General features: G+C 51.6%; 4 protein-coding genes across 4 annotated transcripts; all 4 read left to right on the top strand.

Annotated features, from left to right (window-relative positions):
- The first annotated feature begins 319 nt into the window (after positions 1-319).
- il11a (interleukin 11a) lies at positions 320-1,787 on the top strand. The gene is given in 4 exon segments (XM_067237353.1): positions 320-410; positions 532-693; positions 974-1,145; positions 1,777-1,787. Coding segments are annotated over 4 exon segments (381 nt in total). The 5' UTR covers positions 320-374.
- A 1,925-nt stretch (positions 1,788-3,712) lies between these two features.
- On the top strand, positions 3,713-9,641 carry znf628 (zinc finger protein 628). Its single transcript, XM_067237352.1, has 8 exons — positions 3,713-3,916; positions 4,191-4,263; positions 4,462-5,391; positions 6,014-6,196; positions 6,293-6,668; positions 6,791-6,945; positions 7,059-7,301; positions 7,635-9,641. Exons 1-8 carry the CDS (start codon positions 3,714-3,716, stop codon positions 9,639-9,641), a joined length of 4,170 nt encoding a protein of 1,389 aa, XP_067093453.1. The 5' UTR covers position 3,713.
- Positions 9,642-10,264: 623 nt separating this feature from the next.
- On the top strand, positions 10,265-12,674 carry nat14 (N-acetyltransferase 14 (GCN5-related, putative)). The gene is made up of 4 exons (XM_067238562.1): positions 10,265-10,363; positions 11,009-11,192; positions 11,376-11,681; positions 11,829-12,674. Exons 2-4 carry the CDS (start codon positions 11,112-11,114, stop codon positions 12,270-12,272), a joined length of 831 nt encoding a protein of 276 aa, XP_067094663.1. The 5' UTR covers positions 10,265-10,363; positions 11,009-11,111; the 3' UTR covers positions 12,273-12,674.
- A 3,849-nt stretch (positions 12,675-16,523) lies between these two features.
- On the top strand, positions 16,524-18,235 carry aicda (activation-induced cytidine deaminase). The gene is made up of 5 exons (XM_067237350.1): positions 16,524-16,538; positions 16,943-17,140; positions 17,548-17,833; positions 17,928-18,043; positions 18,185-18,235. Exons 1-5 carry the CDS (start codon positions 16,524-16,526, stop codon positions 18,233-18,235), a joined length of 666 nt encoding a protein of 221 aa, XP_067093451.1.
- Positions 18,236-18,593: the final 358 nt, after the last annotated feature.

Genomic DNA, 18,593 nt, shown 5'->3' with positions numbered 1-18,593 from the left:
TTTCCCTGCAGCCCTGTGTTATATATCCCATTCTGGGTCGTCTTAGTCACAGCCTCTGCTGTTATCCTCTCTCTCAGTAGACACCATCCTGTGGTTTCAGGTCACCAACTCGTATTGTTGACATTGGGAGGCTGAATCTGGGTGAACTCTCCTTGAACCAACCATAATTCTCTCAGGGAAAGCTTCCGTCTCGAACCTGACCAGACAGTCATTCGATCTGGGTGTCGCTGTCATATTTTCCTGATGTTTCCATGACCTGGGCATTGCATTTAGGGAGTAGTCGACTGATGAAATGTGTTGTGTTTCTCTTTCAGAAAGAGCATTTTTCGGATCTAGAACACCTGGAACAGCACAGGTTCAAATCTCTGCCAGTAATGAACCACAGAGCCAGTGATGTCCACTCCCTTGAGGTGTGTGTGTACGCCTGTGTGTATATTGTGTGTATATTGTGTGTCTGTGCTCTCTAATTTCTTTGTACCACACTACAACTCCCAACCATTTATACTTTCTCTCTCTCTCCGTTCCCTACAGTTGAAACCCACTCTCTCTCAGCTCCACCATGACCTGACCATGTTCGAAAAACATTTCCTCTGGCTGAACAATGCCTCTCGGAGGCACCACCACCCTGCTCTGCCTAAACTGACAGAGATGATGTCCCTGATCAAGGCCCTGAACACCACCCTGCAGCGCCAGGTAAGAGCTCTCTGTCTGTCAACAGAAGCCCAGCTCCCCTCTCTCTGCTGTCAGAACGAGAGAGAGAGAGAGAGAGAGAGAGAGAGAGAGAGAGAGAGAGAGAGAGAGAGGGAACTAACCGCTGCGGATTATCGAGCTTCAGCCCTTTCAAAAACTATTGTTGCAATTAGTCCTGTGTTGATTTATGCTCAGTAAACTGACAGCTGTCCTCCATGTTTCCCCCCCCCCCTCTCTCTCTCTCTCTCTCTCTCTGTCTCTCTCTCTCTCTCTCTCTCTGTAGATGGGAAGAGTCGATGCACCAAAGCTCACTCTGGTCACCCCGTCCCTCCCCCCTCAGCTCCACAACCAGTTTGAGGTCCTGCAGTCTTCTCACGAGCTGCTCCAGCAGTTCGAGCGTTTCTGCAGCTGGGCTCATCGTGCCCTCATCAGCCTTAGGCACAATCCTAGATAGAGCTCGACCAATCGATGCCCAGGACCCACACCTCAGCCAATGAAATCCTACGAAATACACACTACGACCAATGAACTACAAAAACGATTCTCAAATATTCTCTTCATAGCCAATGAGGATGCTTTACATAAACATTACTGCCAGTTACGGTCCTCAACATTCACACTAAGGACATTGGTTTATAATTTAATCTCCCTATACTAAATGCCTAATGTTTATTATTTATTTATGTATGTATTTATTTATTTATTATTAGTTATTTATTTAATGTTATTTATTTAATTTTGTAACATGTCCTGTCATTATTACTTATCTATTATTGTGAACCCGGTTTCTTATATCCTTTTATTCTTCTGAACTATTCTATCTGTGATTACACAGTGGCACTTCTTAATTTTTATCCATGATACTGATTGTATTTCATTGTTCTTAATTCATTTTCTTTACGTTAATCCAGTAGATGTAGCAAAAATTTAGAACAGCACCAACTGGTTTTTCTTTCTTAGAATGCTGTGTTTTCACCTTCAGAATTCTTTTGTTGCAGATTGGGTGTTACTCACAGAGCCATGTTCAATATTCCAACTGTTTCATTCCTCATCTGATAACACAGATAATAGTTATCCCTATTTTAGTCAGGATGTAAACTCAAAGGAGGCAGTTCATTGGTTCCCTTGCATACAATCGACTAGGTTGCTATGCACAGTGCCTGTTTACCTGATACTGAAAATACATGTGACATACTGAACAAGTTGTATGAATACGCCCTGTTGTGAGCACTGATGGACCCGATTAAATTCTTTGCACAAACTTGTTAGGATCAGCCGGAAGAGAAAGCTGACTGTTCTTGAACATGTGCCTTGGGGTGCAAAATCTATTTTATAGTATGGACGAGACAAAACACCCCAAGCTTTAAAATACTATGTATTGTGATACTATAGTCCTGTACAGCTGTACATACTTGTAAAAGAATGTAAATTGTTGTGTACAATGCAACTTGATATCACATTGTAGTTTTACCATTACATAATGTAGCTTGAATACTAGAACAGTGCTACCCCTTTGTCTTATAATTATTCTATTCTAGCATTCTGTTAAAGTATTTACTATTTATTTAAGTTACTTTGATGGAACTATTTATTTGCGCTGTGGAAGGACAAGACTTCTCCAGTAATTTTTGTACTTTTATACTGTTTTATCAACGTTTTATTCCTTGTGATTGATATTGTCCATGCTGGAACTTTGGCAAAGGCCGACATAATACCCAAATGTTGTCCTTTAATGTGAAATATGTGCCTTTAAGGGGGGGGGGGGGGGGGGGGGGGGGTAAATAATAATAATAAAAACGTTGTGCAATGGATTTTCTTTTTGCATATCTTCTAGATAATTATTAATATGTTCAACACACTGACCGACTGCTTTGGTCTTCGGAGGTGATAAGTCACTTCACAATGACAGAAAACTACATTACCCAGAACCCCTTGCGACCAGAACGGAGTACTCTACCTATTTAGCATAATAATGTATATAATGTGTAAGATTATTGAGATCATACGAGTGTAATTTTTATGTTGAATGTCAAATTATACCGTTATTATAATTAGTATGTATTAAGCAGATCCAGTCCAAAGATTTGACTGTTGAAGCCCTTAGCCAATGGGACTGGTTTATTTGATGTACAACGAAGCCAATAGCTATCGTCGTTCTTAGAAGGCGGTAGCGGATGGGTAACTGCTAGTTAGTTTGTGCTCGGGTTTATTGTTAAGGTTGTATGGATTAGCACTGCGGGTCTCTTTCCATTTTCATAACACAAACAGTAGCATTAATGCTGAGTTAATACTTCTAGGTGAGTAATAGTTCGAATTTCACCAATGCACCATTTTTGTCGAACAAAGATGTAGCGTAAACGAATTCCGCATAGGCGAGGGTAATTTCGCAGGCCAGTTCAAGATGATGTTTAAAGACATGCATTCTAGCACATATTTGCTGTTGAGATATGAGAATTATGTTGCATAAAAAGTTTGAGCTAATAATTTTATAAGTGAATATAACGTATTGCACCGCAGCGACAGATACAAACAGAGGGCCAGGAGAGACAGGGAGGGGGAACGAGGGGGAGAAAGAGATGAGGCGGGATTTAAAGGGATAGACCGCCTGATCATTATGTTTGGCCGACCTGAAATACAACGCCCTGCTGTAAACCAACTTCTCACAATTTCACTTTTAATTTCAGAGTTGTATGAAGAAAATAACCAACAAGTGAGAGAACAACAATGAACGAGACAGACAGAAAAACAACTTGGATCCAGCAAAACTAGGAACACGCCCACCTTCACATAACCTGCTGAGCCTGTGACCCCACCCACCCCGTGACCTCATCATGTCGAACTCAGTGGCCACATTGGTGGCTCAAACAGACCTCTTACCCTCTCAGTCCTCAGGCTCTCTCTCGCCCTTTCCATCCCTGCTGGGTTCGGGGGAGGAGGACGGAGAGAGGGGTGAGGATGTGGAGGAGGAGGAGGAGGAGGGTGAGAAGGACATGGTGGAGGGAGGGGAGGAGGTGGTGTTGGAGATGATGACCTCCGCCGTGACCTCCACGTCGCAGCACCAGGAGAACCCCGACCACCCCTTCCAGTGCCCGGACTGTGGCAAGAGCTTCAAGTGGTCGTCCAGGCTGACCCACCACCAGCGCAGCCACAACAACGAGAGGCCTTACCGTTGCAACCTCTGCCCCAAGGCCTTCAAAGGCTCCTCTGCTCTGCTCTACCATCAGAGGTATGGAGGAAACCGCAAGGATGAAAGGGTCGATGGATTCTGGTACTCCAAACGATAACCCGTTGTCAAGCCCTACAAACCCTAGCCTCACACACTTACTCAGGACTATGAAGAGTATAATAGAGGAGTTTTATTTGAAAATATCCACTTCATCCCTGGTCATTGGAGCAAGGGACAATGAATGGAATAACGTGTTCATGGGAATGTTTTGCCAAGCCTGTTGCATGCCCTGAAAATCAATAGCACATGAAATAATCTTTGTTATTGTTTGCAGATCTCACTCAGGAGACAAACCCTACAAGTGTGATGACTGTGGCAAAGCCTTCAAGCGTTCCTCCCTGCTTCAGGTAGCGTCGCGTTTATTCATTGAGCAGATGCTTTTATCTGAAGTCGTAGTAGTGGAGCAGATAATCACGGCCTGGAAGTGCACCTCGTTTGTGTGCTGTGGGGTTCAATCGCCGGCGGGGAACTTTGTATATTGTTTCCAAAGAGCTGTTTGTATTCACGTCTTATCCCTTTCGTTCTTTCCCTCGTCGCTGAACTAGGTTCACAGCAGCGTCCACACTGGGCTGCGGGCCTTCCAGTGCCCCTACTGCCCGCTCACCTTCAAGTGGAGCTCCCACTACCAGTACCACCTGCGCCAGCACACGGGCGAGTGCCCCTACACCTGCGACAGCTGCCCCAAAGCCTTCAAGAACTCCAGCAGCCTGCGGCGACACAAGAACGTCCACCTGGGCCTGAAGCCCTACATCTGCACCGTGTGCCACAAGGCCTTCACCCAGTCCACCAACCTGAGGCAGCACATGAGGATCCACACTGGGGAGAGGCCGTACGTGTGCGGGGACTGCGGACGCAGCTTCACGCACTCGTCCAACCTGGCCCTGCACAGAAACTCCCACGCCCACACCTCGGAGGGGAAGGGAGGGGCCCAGCCGGGCGGGGCGGGGGCAGACGGCGGGGGGAAGGTGGAGGTGGAGGTCATGGTGGGCTCGGAGGAAGTGACGTCGTCCATGCTGACGGAGATGGTGGGCTTCGTGAGCCAGGAGGGGGCGGTGGGAGTGGAGGAGGTGTTCCTGTCGCACCACCACCACGGGCCGTCGCCGGGCCAGGCCCTCCTCCCCCGGCTCACCCTCGCCCACGGCAGGGAGGGGGTCTGCACGTCCCGGGCCATCGGCACGGAGGTGCACGTCAGCACGGACACGGGCGCCAGCGTGCTGCTCTACAGCTGCGGCAGCTGCAGCCAGACCTTCGGCACGTGCAGCGAGCTGGAGGACCACCAGGGCATGCACACGGCCCCTGGGGAGGAGGGCCACGGGCAGGCGGGGCCGGGGGGAGACGGCGGGGTGGGCGTGGGGCTGGTGGGGGCCGGGCACCTGCTGGCCGACTTTGAGGAGGTGGTGGAGACCACCACGGTGTCGGAGAACGGGCACACTGCGGCGGAGCTGCTGGGGCTGACGGAGGGCATGGACGGAGGGGTGAGTTGTACCATCTGGGGTGGGGGAGAGGAGGGGTGAGTTGTACCATCTGGGGTGGGGGAGAGGAGGGGTGAGTTGTACCATCTGGGGTGGGGGAGAGGAGGGGTGAGTTGTACCATCTGGGGTGGGGGAGAGGAGGGGTGAGTTGTACCATCTGGGGTGGGGGAGAGGAGGGGTGAGTTGTACCATCTGGGGTGGGGGAGAGGAGGGGTGAGTTGTACCATCTGGGGTGGAGGAGGGAGGAGAGGAGGGGTGTTTAGGGGAGAGATGGGGAGAGATTTAGGGGGGGTCAGGTGGCTGAGCAGTTAGGGAGTCGGGCTATTAATCAGAAGGTTGTTGGTTCGATTCCCGGCCATGCCAAATTACGTTGTGTCCTTGGGCAAGGCACTTCACCCTACTTGCCTCGGGGGGAATGTCCCTGTACTTACTGTAAGTCGCTCTGGATAAGAGCGTCTGCTAAATGACTAAAATGTAAATGTAATGTTTAATCACGCCATACTGTTTATGCCTTTTTGCTTTTTATACGTCAACGATTGGCAGGTAGAGTCCGTGTACAGCCATGAGAAGAGAAGGGAATGAAAGAGAATGGAGCCATGTGTCTAACCCTCTCTGTGTCTGTCAGACCGTGGAGACCACCCAGGCCCAGTTCGACCTGCTCCAGAGCTTCACTGCAGCCGTGGCCCAGATACCAGCCGAGGGGGCGGAGCCAGCGGGCGTCACCGCGGCGACCGGGGGGGTCACGCCGTGCGCCTACTGCAGCAAGAGCTTCAAGACGAGCGGAGGCCTGAACAGACACCTGGCACAGGTATGGAGGGGGAAAGGAGCACGGGAGAAACTTCCAGGAAGGGACACCCAGTTCTGTCGTTGTTGGTAACCTCTCTCCTTGCCCCTCCCTCGCCAGGCCCACCCTCCCGCGCCCCCCCAGTCCCGCTCCCAGTTCAGCTGCTCCGCCTGCGACCGCTCCTTCCCCCTGCTCTCCTCCCTCCTCACCCACCAGCACTCCCACACGCCGGAACAGCGCCTGCTGGCCGAGGCGGAGGCCGAGATCGTGTGCCCCCCCTCGCTGTCCCTGTCCCTGCCCCTGCCCTCCTCCCCCGGCCAGGCGGACAAGCAGGGCGACGGCCCGGGGGAGATCCACGTCAGCCTGATCACCGTCACCCAGGAGGAGGAGGACGAGGAGGGGCGGGCGGAGCGCGACCAGGCCAAGCCCCCCGCGCGCTCCGTGGGGAAGGGCCAGAGGAGAGGGGGCAAGGCCGCCGCCGCCGGGGGAAACAACGGTGAGACACGAGACGGTCGTCCGGTAAATACGGTTGTCATGGCGATGAGGGGGGGGGGGGGGGTCCACTGTGTGACGGGGTTGAACTGAGCCGTTTTTCCCCCTCGTCCGCGCGTCCCACAGAGAGACCTTATCGCTGCTCGGAGTGTGAGAAGTCCTTCAAGGGTTCGTCCGGGCTGAGGTACCACATGAGAGACCACACGGGGGAGAGACCCTACCGCTGCACCGAGTGCGGCAAGAGCTTCAAGAGGTCGTCTCTCCTCTCCATACACCAGAGGGTACGTGTCACCTTCCAGCGCCAAGCTAACCTCTGTCTCTAACAGACGGATCAGCTGACCGAGTTCACAACGCCCTTCACGCGTTTGGTGACCCCCTTCTCCTCCACCTCTAGGTGCACACAGGTGTGCGGGCCTTCCAGTGCCCCTACTGCCCGCTCACTTTCAAGTGGAGCTCCCACTACCAGTACCACCTGCGCCAGCACACGGGCGAGCGGCCGTACGTGTGCAAGGAGTGCGGCAAGTCCTTCAAGAACACCAGCTGCCTGCGCCGGCACAGCCAGATGCACTCGGGCCTCAGGCCCCACACCTGCACAGTGTGCTCCAAGTCCTTCTCCCAGACCTCCAACCTCAAACAGGTGGGCGGGGCCACCCAGGGAGCGGGCGTGGGGAGGCTGTCCTAGCAGGGGCGTCGATCTGGGATGAACATTGGGAGGGGTGGGGGGGGTTGAAGTAGCATAACACAACGTTAATGATATTCAAATAGTTCTATCTCTTCTTCTCACTCTCTCCCTCCTCTCCCTCCCTCCTCCTCCTCTCCCTCCCTCTCTCCCTCCTCCTCCTCTCCCTCCCTCTCTCCCTCCTCCTCCTCCTCTCCCTCCCTCCCTCTCCCTCCCTCTCTCCCTCCTCCTCCTCCCTCTCTCTCCTCCTCCTCTCCCTCCCTCTCTCCCTCCTCCTCTCCCTCTGAGCAGCATGAACGCACACACTCTGGAGAGAGGCCCTTCCAGTGCTCCCAGTGCCACAAGACCTTCACGCACTCCTCCAACCTCCAGCTCCACCTGCGCACACACTCGTCGCGCAAGGACTACAAGTGCCCGTACTGCAGCAAGGAGTTTGTGATGCACTCCTACCTGCAGAGGCACATCCGCACGCATGCCAACGGCACGGCCATCATGTCCGGGGGCGGGGCCAAGGAGGCGGACGCCGCGGGGGGGAAGGGGGCCGCGGGGGGGGTGACCACCGCGACCCTCCTGAACCCCATCACCTTGGAGACCAGCGGGAACCCCGGGAGTCTGATCGTGTCCCAGCCGGCGCTCGACATCCCCCTGAACACGTCGCAGAACTACTTCATGATCCAGACAGCCAGCGGCCTCCAGCTCATCCCCCTGTCAGCACCCACCCCGGCCCCGCCCCCTCCCCCACCCCCACCCCAGACCCAGAACTACATCGTCCTCCAGTGCCCGTCCAGTAACGGCAGCCAGCCCAGTTTGATCCTTGTTCCCGCGGCGACCAACCCCGCCCCTTCCACCTCTGAGCACCAGGCTCTCCCATTGGTCCAGACCATCCCGGCGCTCCAGCCGGTTCTCGGCCCCGCCCAGGCGCAGATCCCTCACTTCCAGACGGTGACCCAGCAACAGCAGCCGACCAGATTCATCATCACCAACAACAACAGCGGCGGCGGCAACGCTCCGATCGCCACGACGACACACACCCTTTCCTCCAACTCCCTGCTGAGCAAGCCCATACTGGGGAGAAGCACAAGGACAGCCAGGACGAGGCGCGGACGCAAGCCTAAAGCTGCCTCCCTGAAGGCAGCAGCTGCCTCCACTAACCCGCCTGGGCCCGGGACCAGCCTGACTGCCTCTACTGCCTCTACGGTCACCTCAACGACCACCGCTGCTGCTAACGCCACGACGTCCTCCGTCTCCAGGTCGCCACCTGTGTCCCTCCCCTCCGCCCCCCTGCCTGTTTACCATTCTACCTCCACCGCCTCTTCCCTGCCCACGATGGTCACTGTCACCGCGCCCGTCGCCACGACCACCCGGGCCTCGCTCTCTCCCCCTGACGGGGCCGCTCCGGGCGGGGGCTCCTGTGCCCCTCTGGAGGAGGGTCAGGGGGGCGGGGGCGTGGGCATGGCCGGGAAGCAGTACGTGTTGTGCTTTGAGAAGGACGAGGGGAGGAGGGAGCGGGTGCAGATCGAGGGGGAGGGGGGGGAGTCTTACGTGTTACAGTTTGAAGGAGGGGGGCCCGGGGAGGGGGGGCCGGGGGGGGAGGGGGAGAGGGAGTCGTTTGTGCTGCGGTTCAAGAGGGACGGAGAGAGGGAGGGCGATGGAGGGGGGAGTGCGGGGGAGGTTGTTTCGCTCCTGCAGGAGTGGGGAGGAGAGAGGCCGGAGGGGAGACAACCAGGGGAGGAGGGGGGAGGGGGGGAATCCTACGTGCTGCATTTCCAAACAGAGACACAAAGCATCGACGAGAGCCAGGCAAATACTGGTTATCCCCAAGGCCCGGATAACAGCCTGGAACTTTCCTGCCCGCCTACCCAGGCATTGTTGCCTCTCCATGGGCAGGAGGTGGTGTTTGAGCTGGGGGAAGAGACCAAGATGGAGCAGGGCCCTGGGGAGAGCATGCAGATGATAGCCCTAATTGAGGGGGAGGGAGGAGGGGAAGGGGTTAGTTACAGTACTCCTGGAGGGGAGGGGAGGGACGGTGGAGGGGGGATGGAAGGAATCTACCAAATCGAGGGAGAGGAGGGGATCGTAATCATCGAAGTCAGCACCAGCCACCTGAGAGATGGAGGGATGCAGCGAGGAGAGGAAGGGGCCCCGGAGAGGAGCGAGTTAAAGGCAGAGGGGGGTGGAGGAGCTGAGATGAGTCCCGACAAGAAGCAGAAATCCCCAGAGGGGGCGGGCGAAGCCTCTGAGAACCCACCCACCAACGGCCCCACACACAGCTCTCCACACATGCCGTTAACTAACTGACTCTTCACAAAGACTGTGTGAGTGCGTGCACTTTTCGGGTGAATGTGTACATATGTGTGCATGAGTGGCGTTTGTGTGTGTGTGTGTGTGTGTGTGTGTTATTTTAAGTGAACTTTGGACCTTCATGCGTTAACATTGTTGGAGAGAAAAATACTGAATGATGAACTACCATGGTGCCAAGAGATTTAATTTTAAGAGAATGTGGACTTGATACCTTGAATACATAGATAATATGATTTGCAATTACACTACCACCAGGACTCTGTATAAAACAGCTATGAGGTTTTGTGAATACATGTCTATAATGGCCTGGTTTCACCTTAAACATTGATACTAGAAATAGTTATTATAATAAATTTGTTGATAACATCTTGTATTTCCTTTTGCTACATATAGATTCCATAAACTTGTAATACAATGCTTTGGTCAATTGAGACCATCCTTGTTTATTATGGAAAATAACGGGCCTTGCACAAGACGCGTTCATTCCGCATTCACGTAGGATATTAACGTCGCGTACGTCAGTTGCGTATTGGGAGTTTAGCGGGCTGGGCAACGCAAGAATAAACATGCGTAGCGTAATCAGGAATTCAACGACCACGCAAGTGTATTGAGTCATTCAGTCAAACGTGAGAAATTTACAGTGGATGTAAGTTATAGATCATAAAGCGATACATCAAGTAGATTTCGGTGCATTGAGTGTATTTCGCTGGCGTTGGAGGGTAAGTAGCGAGCCCCTTGGTTCATTATTTGTTTAAACAACAGACGTGTGATTGTATCCCTTTTAGCCTGCTCACCATATAAGGATGTAAACAGGGTCCACACAGTAGCCAATAATCTCCAACCATTTTATTAGTCTAATAAATTGAATGCATCAGATAGTCTAGCTCGTTTGTAACCAAGCACAAGATATGTGCACATGCATTGTGATGATGGCATTGTTAACAGAAAGTACGGCGAGCACTGCATGATAGTGTTTCCAACTACAACAGAAATCCCTCCCCGTAATCCTCTCATTGATTGAGGACACCGGCCAACGGGCTACATTTTGCATATATTGTGAGCATTGTTTCAGTCGTTCAAAAATTCTCTTGGTAATTGCTATGTAACCTGCAGCTATAACATTAAAGCGAACGGTCACTTTGCATATTAATTTCAGCAGCAGTTATTTGATACGTAAGCCTGTCCCCATAGTCATGGCATAATATCCAAAATAACTGCCACTAAAAATAACTTAACTGTCGTCATGGTCGATTTCGCGGTAGGAAATGTGTGGTTTAGTTTCTGTAGTTAACGGCAACTTAATAAGGATTGCTTGGTCTATGATACCAGTACTTACAAAATATCACTTTTCCATATACTTAAAGTGGGAAACGAATGCTTGCGTGTGGATGCTGCGTGTGAGGGGCGTGAAGCCGTCTGAAGCGCGTGAAGCCGTCTGAAGCGCGTGAAGCCGTGTGAGGCCCAGTCATGGTGAAGCTGGAGCTCGATCAGGTGGTGATGAGGAGGATGAAGGAAGATGACATCGAGACAGTCAAAGCACTCATAAAGGTAAACACAACACCTTCAAAGACACGGAAACAATGCAGGCTTCAGCCATGCTTAATTTCATGTTAATCTCTCTCTTTCTCCCTCTCTTTCTCTCACTCTCTCTCTCTTGCTCTCTCTCTCTCTCGCTCTGTCTCCCTTTCTCGCTCTTTTTCTCTCTCTCTCGCTCTCTCTCTCTCTCCGCAGGAGGGCTGTCAGGGCACGGAGAACCGCCTTGTTCTCCACCTCCTCACTCGCCCTCTCTGCCTCCTCCTCCTGGCCACCATCTCCTCCTTCCTGCGCTGCCTCCTGCACTCCTTCATCCTGGCTCTGCTGGTCCCCGTGTTCCTCGTCATCGTCTACCTGAAGTTCACCATGCCCCGCTACACGGGGGTGCTGGGCACCAGCCGAGCCTGCTGGGACTATGTGGGCAGCAGCTACAGAGGAGCGCAGGACGACACCCTGTCCAACCCCTACGCCAGGATCAGCGGGAAGACCCTGGGGCCCAAGAAGGTCCGTCTCAACAACGTGGAGATTCGTTTGTTTACAATTTGATATCCATTTATATCTCTTTTACGTGATTTTTTCCCCTCCCATGTCTGATTCTGTATAGCCTGATATCTTTGTTTTGTGTTTATAATTTTATTTATTTTTTATCAGAAGGCCAAACGCAGGAATGTCCCCAAGGAGAAGGAGGAGTCGGGGGAGTGGGTGGACCCAGAGAGGGAGAGGGTGGCGGGGCAGGTGTGGTTGGCCGACTGGGATGGCGAGGTGGTGGGCTGCGTGGCCAGGGAGGGTGAGCGGCGCTCGGGCGTCAGGAGGATCTGCAGGGTGGTGGTGGGCTGCTGGTACAGGAGGGAGGGTCTGGGGCGACTGCTGGTCCAGAGCCTGGAGCAGAGGGAGAGGGAAACGGGGGCTCGCCGGGTCTACGCCTACGTCCCCTGCCCGTCGAAGGCGGCCGAGGCCTTCTTCAGGAAGCTGGGCTACCGGCTGCAGGGGGAGGGCACGTACGGGGAGGAGGAGGAGGAGGAGGAGAGGCTGGAGAAAGCGGAGACGGGGTTTCTGGGCTTCCAAATCACCAAGGTGTTTTTCAAAGACCTGTGATCGAGTAGCGCTGCTCATACGGAGGTGAGCTTTGATCCGAAACAGAGAAACTGAGATGTTCAGACGGAGAAACAGACCCCTGGACGGATTAACAAACAGGAGGATGGGATAGACTGTAGGAGAGAAATCACCCGAAGAGATATGAGTACCAGCTTATAGTGGTAGCAAGCTACTTGGTGGAATGTGTTTTCTGTCTTATTTTTTATTTATTTTTGTTGTAATTTGTGTCATTTGAGTATTTATTTATCGAGCTGTTTTTGAGTAATAGTCCAAATCTAATGACTAAAGAGGTTAAAATGGACACCTACACCTCATGATGTACTCAAGATTCACCAGTGTTGACAAGACCCAACAAAGTCTAATATTTCATGGAAAATGTGTGTTTATAAAACATTTATTAAGTAATGGGACATTGAGTTTTTCATACTGTGGGAAGGGGGGGAATTAAGATATGACATCTGTGTGTGTACAGTATTATACAGCAGTATTATACAGCAGTATTATACAGCAAAGTGTGTGAGCATGTATACGTGTTGCAAATGAGTCAGCTGGTACATATACATTATGTGAGGATGTTAGTGGTCTACTGTGAGTCTGCAGAAGTCATCTCAAACTGCCGCTTCATGTCGTCTGGCCCCATTCAGCTGCACCTGCCTCCACTCTGCAGAAGGTCTGATGGGGAGGTGTGTGTGTGAGGGTCTGGTGGGGAGGTATGTTGTGTGAGGGTCTGGTGGGGAGGTGTGTGTGTGAGGGTCTGGTGGGGAGGTGTGTGTGTGAGGGTCTGGTGGGGAGGTGTGTGTGTGAGGGTCTGGTGGGGAGGTGTGTGTGTGAGGGTCTGGTGGGGAGGTATGTTGTGTGAGGGTCTGGTGGGGAGGTGTGTGTGTGAGGGTCTGGTGGGGAGGTGTGTGTGTGAGGGTCTGATGGGGAGGTGTGTGTGTGAGGGTCTGGTGGGGAGGTGTGTGTGTGAGGGTCTGGTGGGGAGGTGTGTGTGTGAGGGTCTGGTGGGGAGGTGTGTGTGTGAGGGTCTGGTGGGGAGGTATGTTGTGTGAGGGTCTGGTGGGGAGGTGTGTGTGTGAGGGTCTGGTGGGGAGGTATGTTGTGTGAGGGTCTGGTGGGGAGGTGTGTGTGTGAGGGTCTGATGGGGAGGTGTGTGTGTGAGGGTCTGATGGGGAGGTGTGTAGTGTGAGGGTCTGGTGGGGAGGTGTGTGTGTGAGGGTCTGATGGGGAGGTGTGTGTGTGAGGGTCTGATGGGGAGGTGTGAGGGTCTGGTGGGGAGGTGTGTGTGTGAGGGTCTGGTGGGGAGGTGTGTAGTGTGAGGGTCTGGTGGGGAGGTGTGTGTGTGAGGGTCTGATGGGGAGGTGTGAGGGTCTGGTGGGGAGGTGTGTGTGTGAGGGTCTGGTGGGGAGGTGTGAGGGTCTGGTGGGGAGGTGTGTTGTGTGAGGGTCTGGTGGGGAGGTGTGTGTGTGAGGGTCTGGTGGGGACGTGTGTTGTGTGAATGGTTGTGGTCCTGCGGTTACAGTTCTCATCTGAAGCAGCAGAAGAATCACATTAACCTTGCAGCACGCCACAGGATGTTTGTACAGTACATGACTTGTGGCAGGTGTGTGTGTGTGCGCGAGGAAGGAAAGTGAGTGCCGGAAGATGGCTGGCCTCACCTTATGCAAAGACGAAATAACGTTCACTGTTCATTTCGCCCGAAGGAATTGCATGACTAAAATCGAACAGGAATGCCGCATGTCGTCTGAGATGTGAGTATCGCCCCAGACACTACTACAGCAGTGCTTCCACAATAAAAGTCCCATTTCTTTGTTCATCCCAGATCAAAACAACGCCCACACGTGTAATCATCCGTTTGCGTCAACACATGGAACATGCATGGACAGTGTGGGGAGTCCTTCTGGTGCGTAGTCAAGCGCTTTCTTCCTCTTGACCGCTATGCGATCATTAGCTTCATCTCCGAGTCATCAGGGCCTCTACACGAGTGGCTGACTGCAGACACCTGCTAGCTGGGCCGCTAACCGATCTGGAGCTATTATTGTTGTCAGGAAACAGATGTAAGTTCACGCCAGAGGAAAAGTCAGCCTGTTTGTGACTGTGGTTACGTGTGTCTGCACGGTTGTGCTGTGTGTGTGTTGGAGGGTGTGTGTGTGTGTGTGTGTGTTGGAGGGTGTGTGTGTGTGTGTGTGTTGGAGGGTGTGTGTGTGTGTTGGAGGGTGTGTGGGCGGGTGGGTTTCGGAAAGAATGACTTGGCATTTCCTGCTGCCGGCTTCTCTCCCATGGGTTAAATGCACAGCCATGTCTACCCCTACTGTACCCCGCCACACACACACACACACACACATTGGGATGGGCAGAGCACGTGAGCGTTCATGGGTGACAGTATGTTGACCTTGGTCAAACCCAGGAGACTAGACTGGGTGGGGAGTGGCTCTGCACGTTTCACTTCGGTCTGTACTTTGCAAGCCTTGAGTTATGAATGACAACAGTCTGCAGACACACACATATATACACAAGTTCATGCACGGTAATCATTGTGCATTGTTAAAGTAGTGTAATATGCTGTGTAGGTGGTTGCTAATGACATCAGTCGGTCTCTTAAGAGGGGTACCACAGAGATTTCTACTTGTTGAGCTGTACTATAAAATATAAAGTGGATACATGTGTTCCACATGATGTGTACTGCTTAGATTGTGTTAATGACACACTTACACAGATGGGCACCACACAAACCAATACACACACACACACACAGATGAGCTCCAAAAACAGCCTCTCTGGGAAATGGTGAATTCCCCCGACCGCAGAGTGCATGCGAGGGTGAGGGGGGAGTCATGGGAAAAGCAGCATGCGTGCAGCCGGCCGGCCGAGCGGACAGGGCCAGAGTTAAAACAGACAGTCCAATCACAGAAGAAAGAGAGAGAGAGAGAGAGAAAGACAGAGAGAAAGAAAGACAGAAAGAGTGAAAGCAAAAAAACAACACGCCCATCCTGATTTGTGGAGGGTGGATGACAACATCTCAAGGTTCAAAGAGTTCTCCACGCTGCGGTTTCGGACGAGACGTCGGGCGAGAGAGGTCACTCCTGACTGCCCCGTTTTCTGTTTGTTATGATTGACACGCTTTGGGAAAACCCAACTCTGAGGCCTTGCTAGGTGTGAGGGCCACTTGGGGGGAGAGAGGGCCCACGGCTGGCCAAACCCAGGGGTGTGGTGGGGAGGAAGGGTGGAAAGGGTCAGGAGGAAGACGGGAGGAAGGAGGGGTTAAAGAGAGGGTTGGTTAACCCAGCCTGCACCAAGGCGAGAAGGTATCTGGAAGGTTTTTATTTAATGATCTGGGAAAACCAAAGTGGAGGGTTGGGTGACTAGGGTGAGTGTACCGACTGGAAAGTTCCGTTCGATTGGCTGACTTCACTGACGTACGAGTAAAAATCCAAAGGTTGGAAATCACGTCAGTCTGGGACACTGTGTGTGGTCACGATAATTGTTTTATTAAAATCTTCATTGTGTAAACATTCCAATAAGTCCTTTTTTGGACTACAATCTTTTTAAGTAATTTGTGTTGTTTTTGAGGTACAATGCATCTATACACAAGACTAGCATGTGTCTATTTAATGTGATTTTTGAGTTTGTGGATATTTACAGCTACATTTACCGTAGTTTCAACATATCCGCTCAGTAACAGTTTACAGGACTGTGTCTCCAGTTCAAGTTCAAGTTTTTTATTGTCAGATGCACAGAACAACACAAGGTCAGACTGGGCACTGAAATTCCTAGGACAAAACAACGCAAGGCAACCTGGCGTAACATAACATATAAGAACACAGAACATAGATTGCATCACATCACAGTTGTTTCAGCCCTCCCGTCATTGTATTTTGAAAAAACAGTCAAGTTCAAGTCTTTTATTGTCAGATGCACAGTAAAAGACTTGAACTTGACTGGTTGTATTTTGAAAAAACATTCTGTCCAACCAGAGACTCCTTTACCTTAAATAGGCTGTTTAAATACTGTACGTGAGTATAAGCACCTGCCTTATCCCCTCCCCCCTTCCCCCTCACACACACTTAGAAACATCTCAACACACACTCTTGCTTGATTGACAGCGTGAGACATCCCTGTCTCTCGACATGATCAGTACGCTAGATGGGTGAGTCATATCTAAACGCCCGTTACAAGGCATATCTTTCTTAATCGTGAAACGCGTCGCGTTAGAATTGTCCTGCGTCCGATGCTTTCATGCCAGAATGCGGGATAATGAATCATAAGCGGGTAACCAGGCAACTATCGAGGGTGATTGTTTAATCAGAACGATGGGACACTTGTTTCTCACGTCGGCTAATCAAGGTTTCAGTGAGACCAACAGGTTAATTACTTTCTCTAGTTTCAGTAAAAGCTTAGAGTGAAAGTAAGACTGAGACAAATAGAAATAATGAGTCAGACAGCATTTCAGTGTTTGGTAAAAACAGGTGGTTAACCGCTATCGGTTTCCAAAACCGATGCTTTTTTTATGCAAAGTTTTATTGAAACGATTGTAATCATAGTTTTTTTTTTTTACCTTACATTCATCCATTCAATGATGTTCATATGCTGTTAGACAAACTATCTAGATTATCTTTTATAGAGAAGGATGAACCATCACGTCTGCTAGTCTTCACCAGCTGTTGCACCTACAGCCCAAATGTTTGAACATTTCACTCCTTCTCAGCGTGCTTCTGGCCCAGAAGAAGTTCATCTACCACTACAAGAACATGCGCTGGGCCAGAGGTCGACACGAGACCTACCTGTGCTTTGTGATCAAGAGGAGGGTTGGGCCCGACTCGCTCTCCTTTGACTTCGGACACCTGCGCAATCGCACCGGCTGCCATGTAGAGGTGAGGGAGGAAGACAGAGGGAGGAAGACAGAGGGAGGAAGACAGAGGGAGGAACAGAGAGGGAGGAACAGTGAGAAGACAGAGAGGGAGGAACAGTGAGGGCTTGCTTGTGTGGAAAACAAAAGTATTTTGCTTCCTAGTTGCCTCCAGAGTTAAAACATTTCTCATACCTCCTCTTTACTCTCCTCTTCCCCTCTTCCAATCACTTTTACATCTGTTTCTCTATACATCATACCCAACTCTGCATCACTTACATCTCATCCTCTCCTCCTCCTCTCCTCCTCCTTTCCTCATCTCCTCTCCTCCTCCTTTCCTCATCTCCTCTCCTTCTCTTCCTCCTCTCCTCCTCCTCTCCTCCCCCTCCTCTCCTCTCCACTCCTCCTCACCCCTCCTCCTCCTCCCCTCAGCTGCTGTTTCTACGCCACCTGGGGGCTCTGTGTCCCGGCCTGTGGGGTACGGGTGGTGCCGGTGGTGGGGTGAGATTGAGCTACTCCATCACCTGGTTCTGCTCCTGGTCTCCCTGCTCCGCCTGCTCCCACAGGCTGTCTGACTTCCTCAGCCGGACCCCCAACCTCCGCCTCCGGATCTTCGTGTCTCGTCTCTACTTCTGCGACCCGGAAGACAGCCTGGAGAGGGAGGGGCTCCGGATGCTGAAGAGAGCCGGAGTAAACATCACTGTCATGAGTTATAAAGGTGTGTGTGTGTTTGTCTGTGTGTGTTTGTGTGTGCTGGTATGAGTTACTGATCCACTAATTTATTGCTGATGATTCCCGGACCCCATTTCCAGACTATTTCTACTGCTGGGAGACTTTTGTAGCTCGCAGGAAGACAGGCTTCAAAGCCTGGGACGGACTTCACCACAACTCGGTTCGCCTGGCCAGGAAGCTGTACCGTATCCTACAGGTATATCTAAGAGAAGATGCACATTCACAGTCCATAAGTTCAACACTACTGTCATTAACTATACTGTACTCGTTCAATGGGAAGCTTGCTACAAGAGGCAGGTAGGACCAGTTGATCTTATGTGTTCATTTTGACTTACAGCCTTGTGAGACAGAAGATCTGAGAGATGCTTTCACGCTGCTGGGACTGTGAGTGAGGCGCCTCCCCCCTCCTCCCTCCTCCCTCCCCCCTCCTTCCTCCCCCCTCCTCCCTTCCCCTGCCACTGGTGCTGTGAGATGATGACGACACAGAATTATCATCACTAAACTGAGAAACTGTGATGGGCTACAAACTAACTGAACTACTGCCACAATTATTTTTATTACACAAATTATTTTGAGAAATGTGTGAATTGTTTGAACTGTACGGTAAAGCTTTGATAATAAACTGTATTTTCAAATTCTGTGTTCAAGTCTTTTAAACATGCTTTGTAATTATGATTGACATGTAGCCTATTCAACTTAAGGGCTGGTTGACATAAGACGATGAGAAAATGTGCGTCTGTGCGCAT

Source organism: Osmerus mordax, chromosome 6, assembly GCF_038355195.1.
Source record: "Osmerus mordax isolate fOsmMor3 chromosome 6, fOsmMor3.pri, whole genome shotgun sequence".
NCBI lineage: Eukaryota > Metazoa > Chordata > Actinopteri > Osmeriformes > Osmeridae > Osmerus > Osmerus mordax.
Note: the sequence above shows the minus strand (reverse complement) of the source record. Positions and strands in the feature narration are given on the sequence as shown.

Coding starts and splice junctions, on each gene's coding strand:
- aicda (XM_067237350.1), top strand. Junction 17,141..17,547: donor GCACCGGCTGCCATGTAGAG/GTGAGGGAGGAA, acceptor TCCTCCCCTCAG/CTGCTGTTTCTACGCCACCT. Junction 18,044..18,184: donor AGCTGTACCGTATCCTACAG/GTATATCTAAGA, acceptor TTTGACTTACAG/CCTTGTGAGACAGAAGATCT.
- znf628 (XM_067237352.1), top strand. CDS start 3,714: ATGATGACCTCCGCCGTGACCTCCACGTCGCAGCACCAGGAGAACCCC. Junction 3,917..4,190: donor GCTCTGCTCTACCATCAGAG/GTATGGAGGAAA, acceptor TATTGTTTGCAG/ATCTCACTCAGGAGACAAAC. Junction 4,264..4,461: donor AGCGTTCCTCCCTGCTTCAG/GTAGCGTCGCGT, acceptor TCGCTGAACTAG/GTTCACAGCAGCGTCCACAC.
- nat14 (XM_067238562.1), top strand. CDS start 11,112: ATGGTGAAGCTGGAGCTCGATCAGGTGGTGATGAGGAGGATGAAGGAA. Junction 11,193..11,375: donor CAGTCAAAGCACTCATAAAG/GTAAACACAACA, acceptor CTCTCTCCGCAG/GAGGGCTGTCAGGGCACGGA. Junction 11,682..11,828: donor AGACCCTGGGGCCCAAGAAG/GTCCGTCTCAAC, acceptor ATTTTTTATCAG/AAGGCCAAACGCAGGAATGT.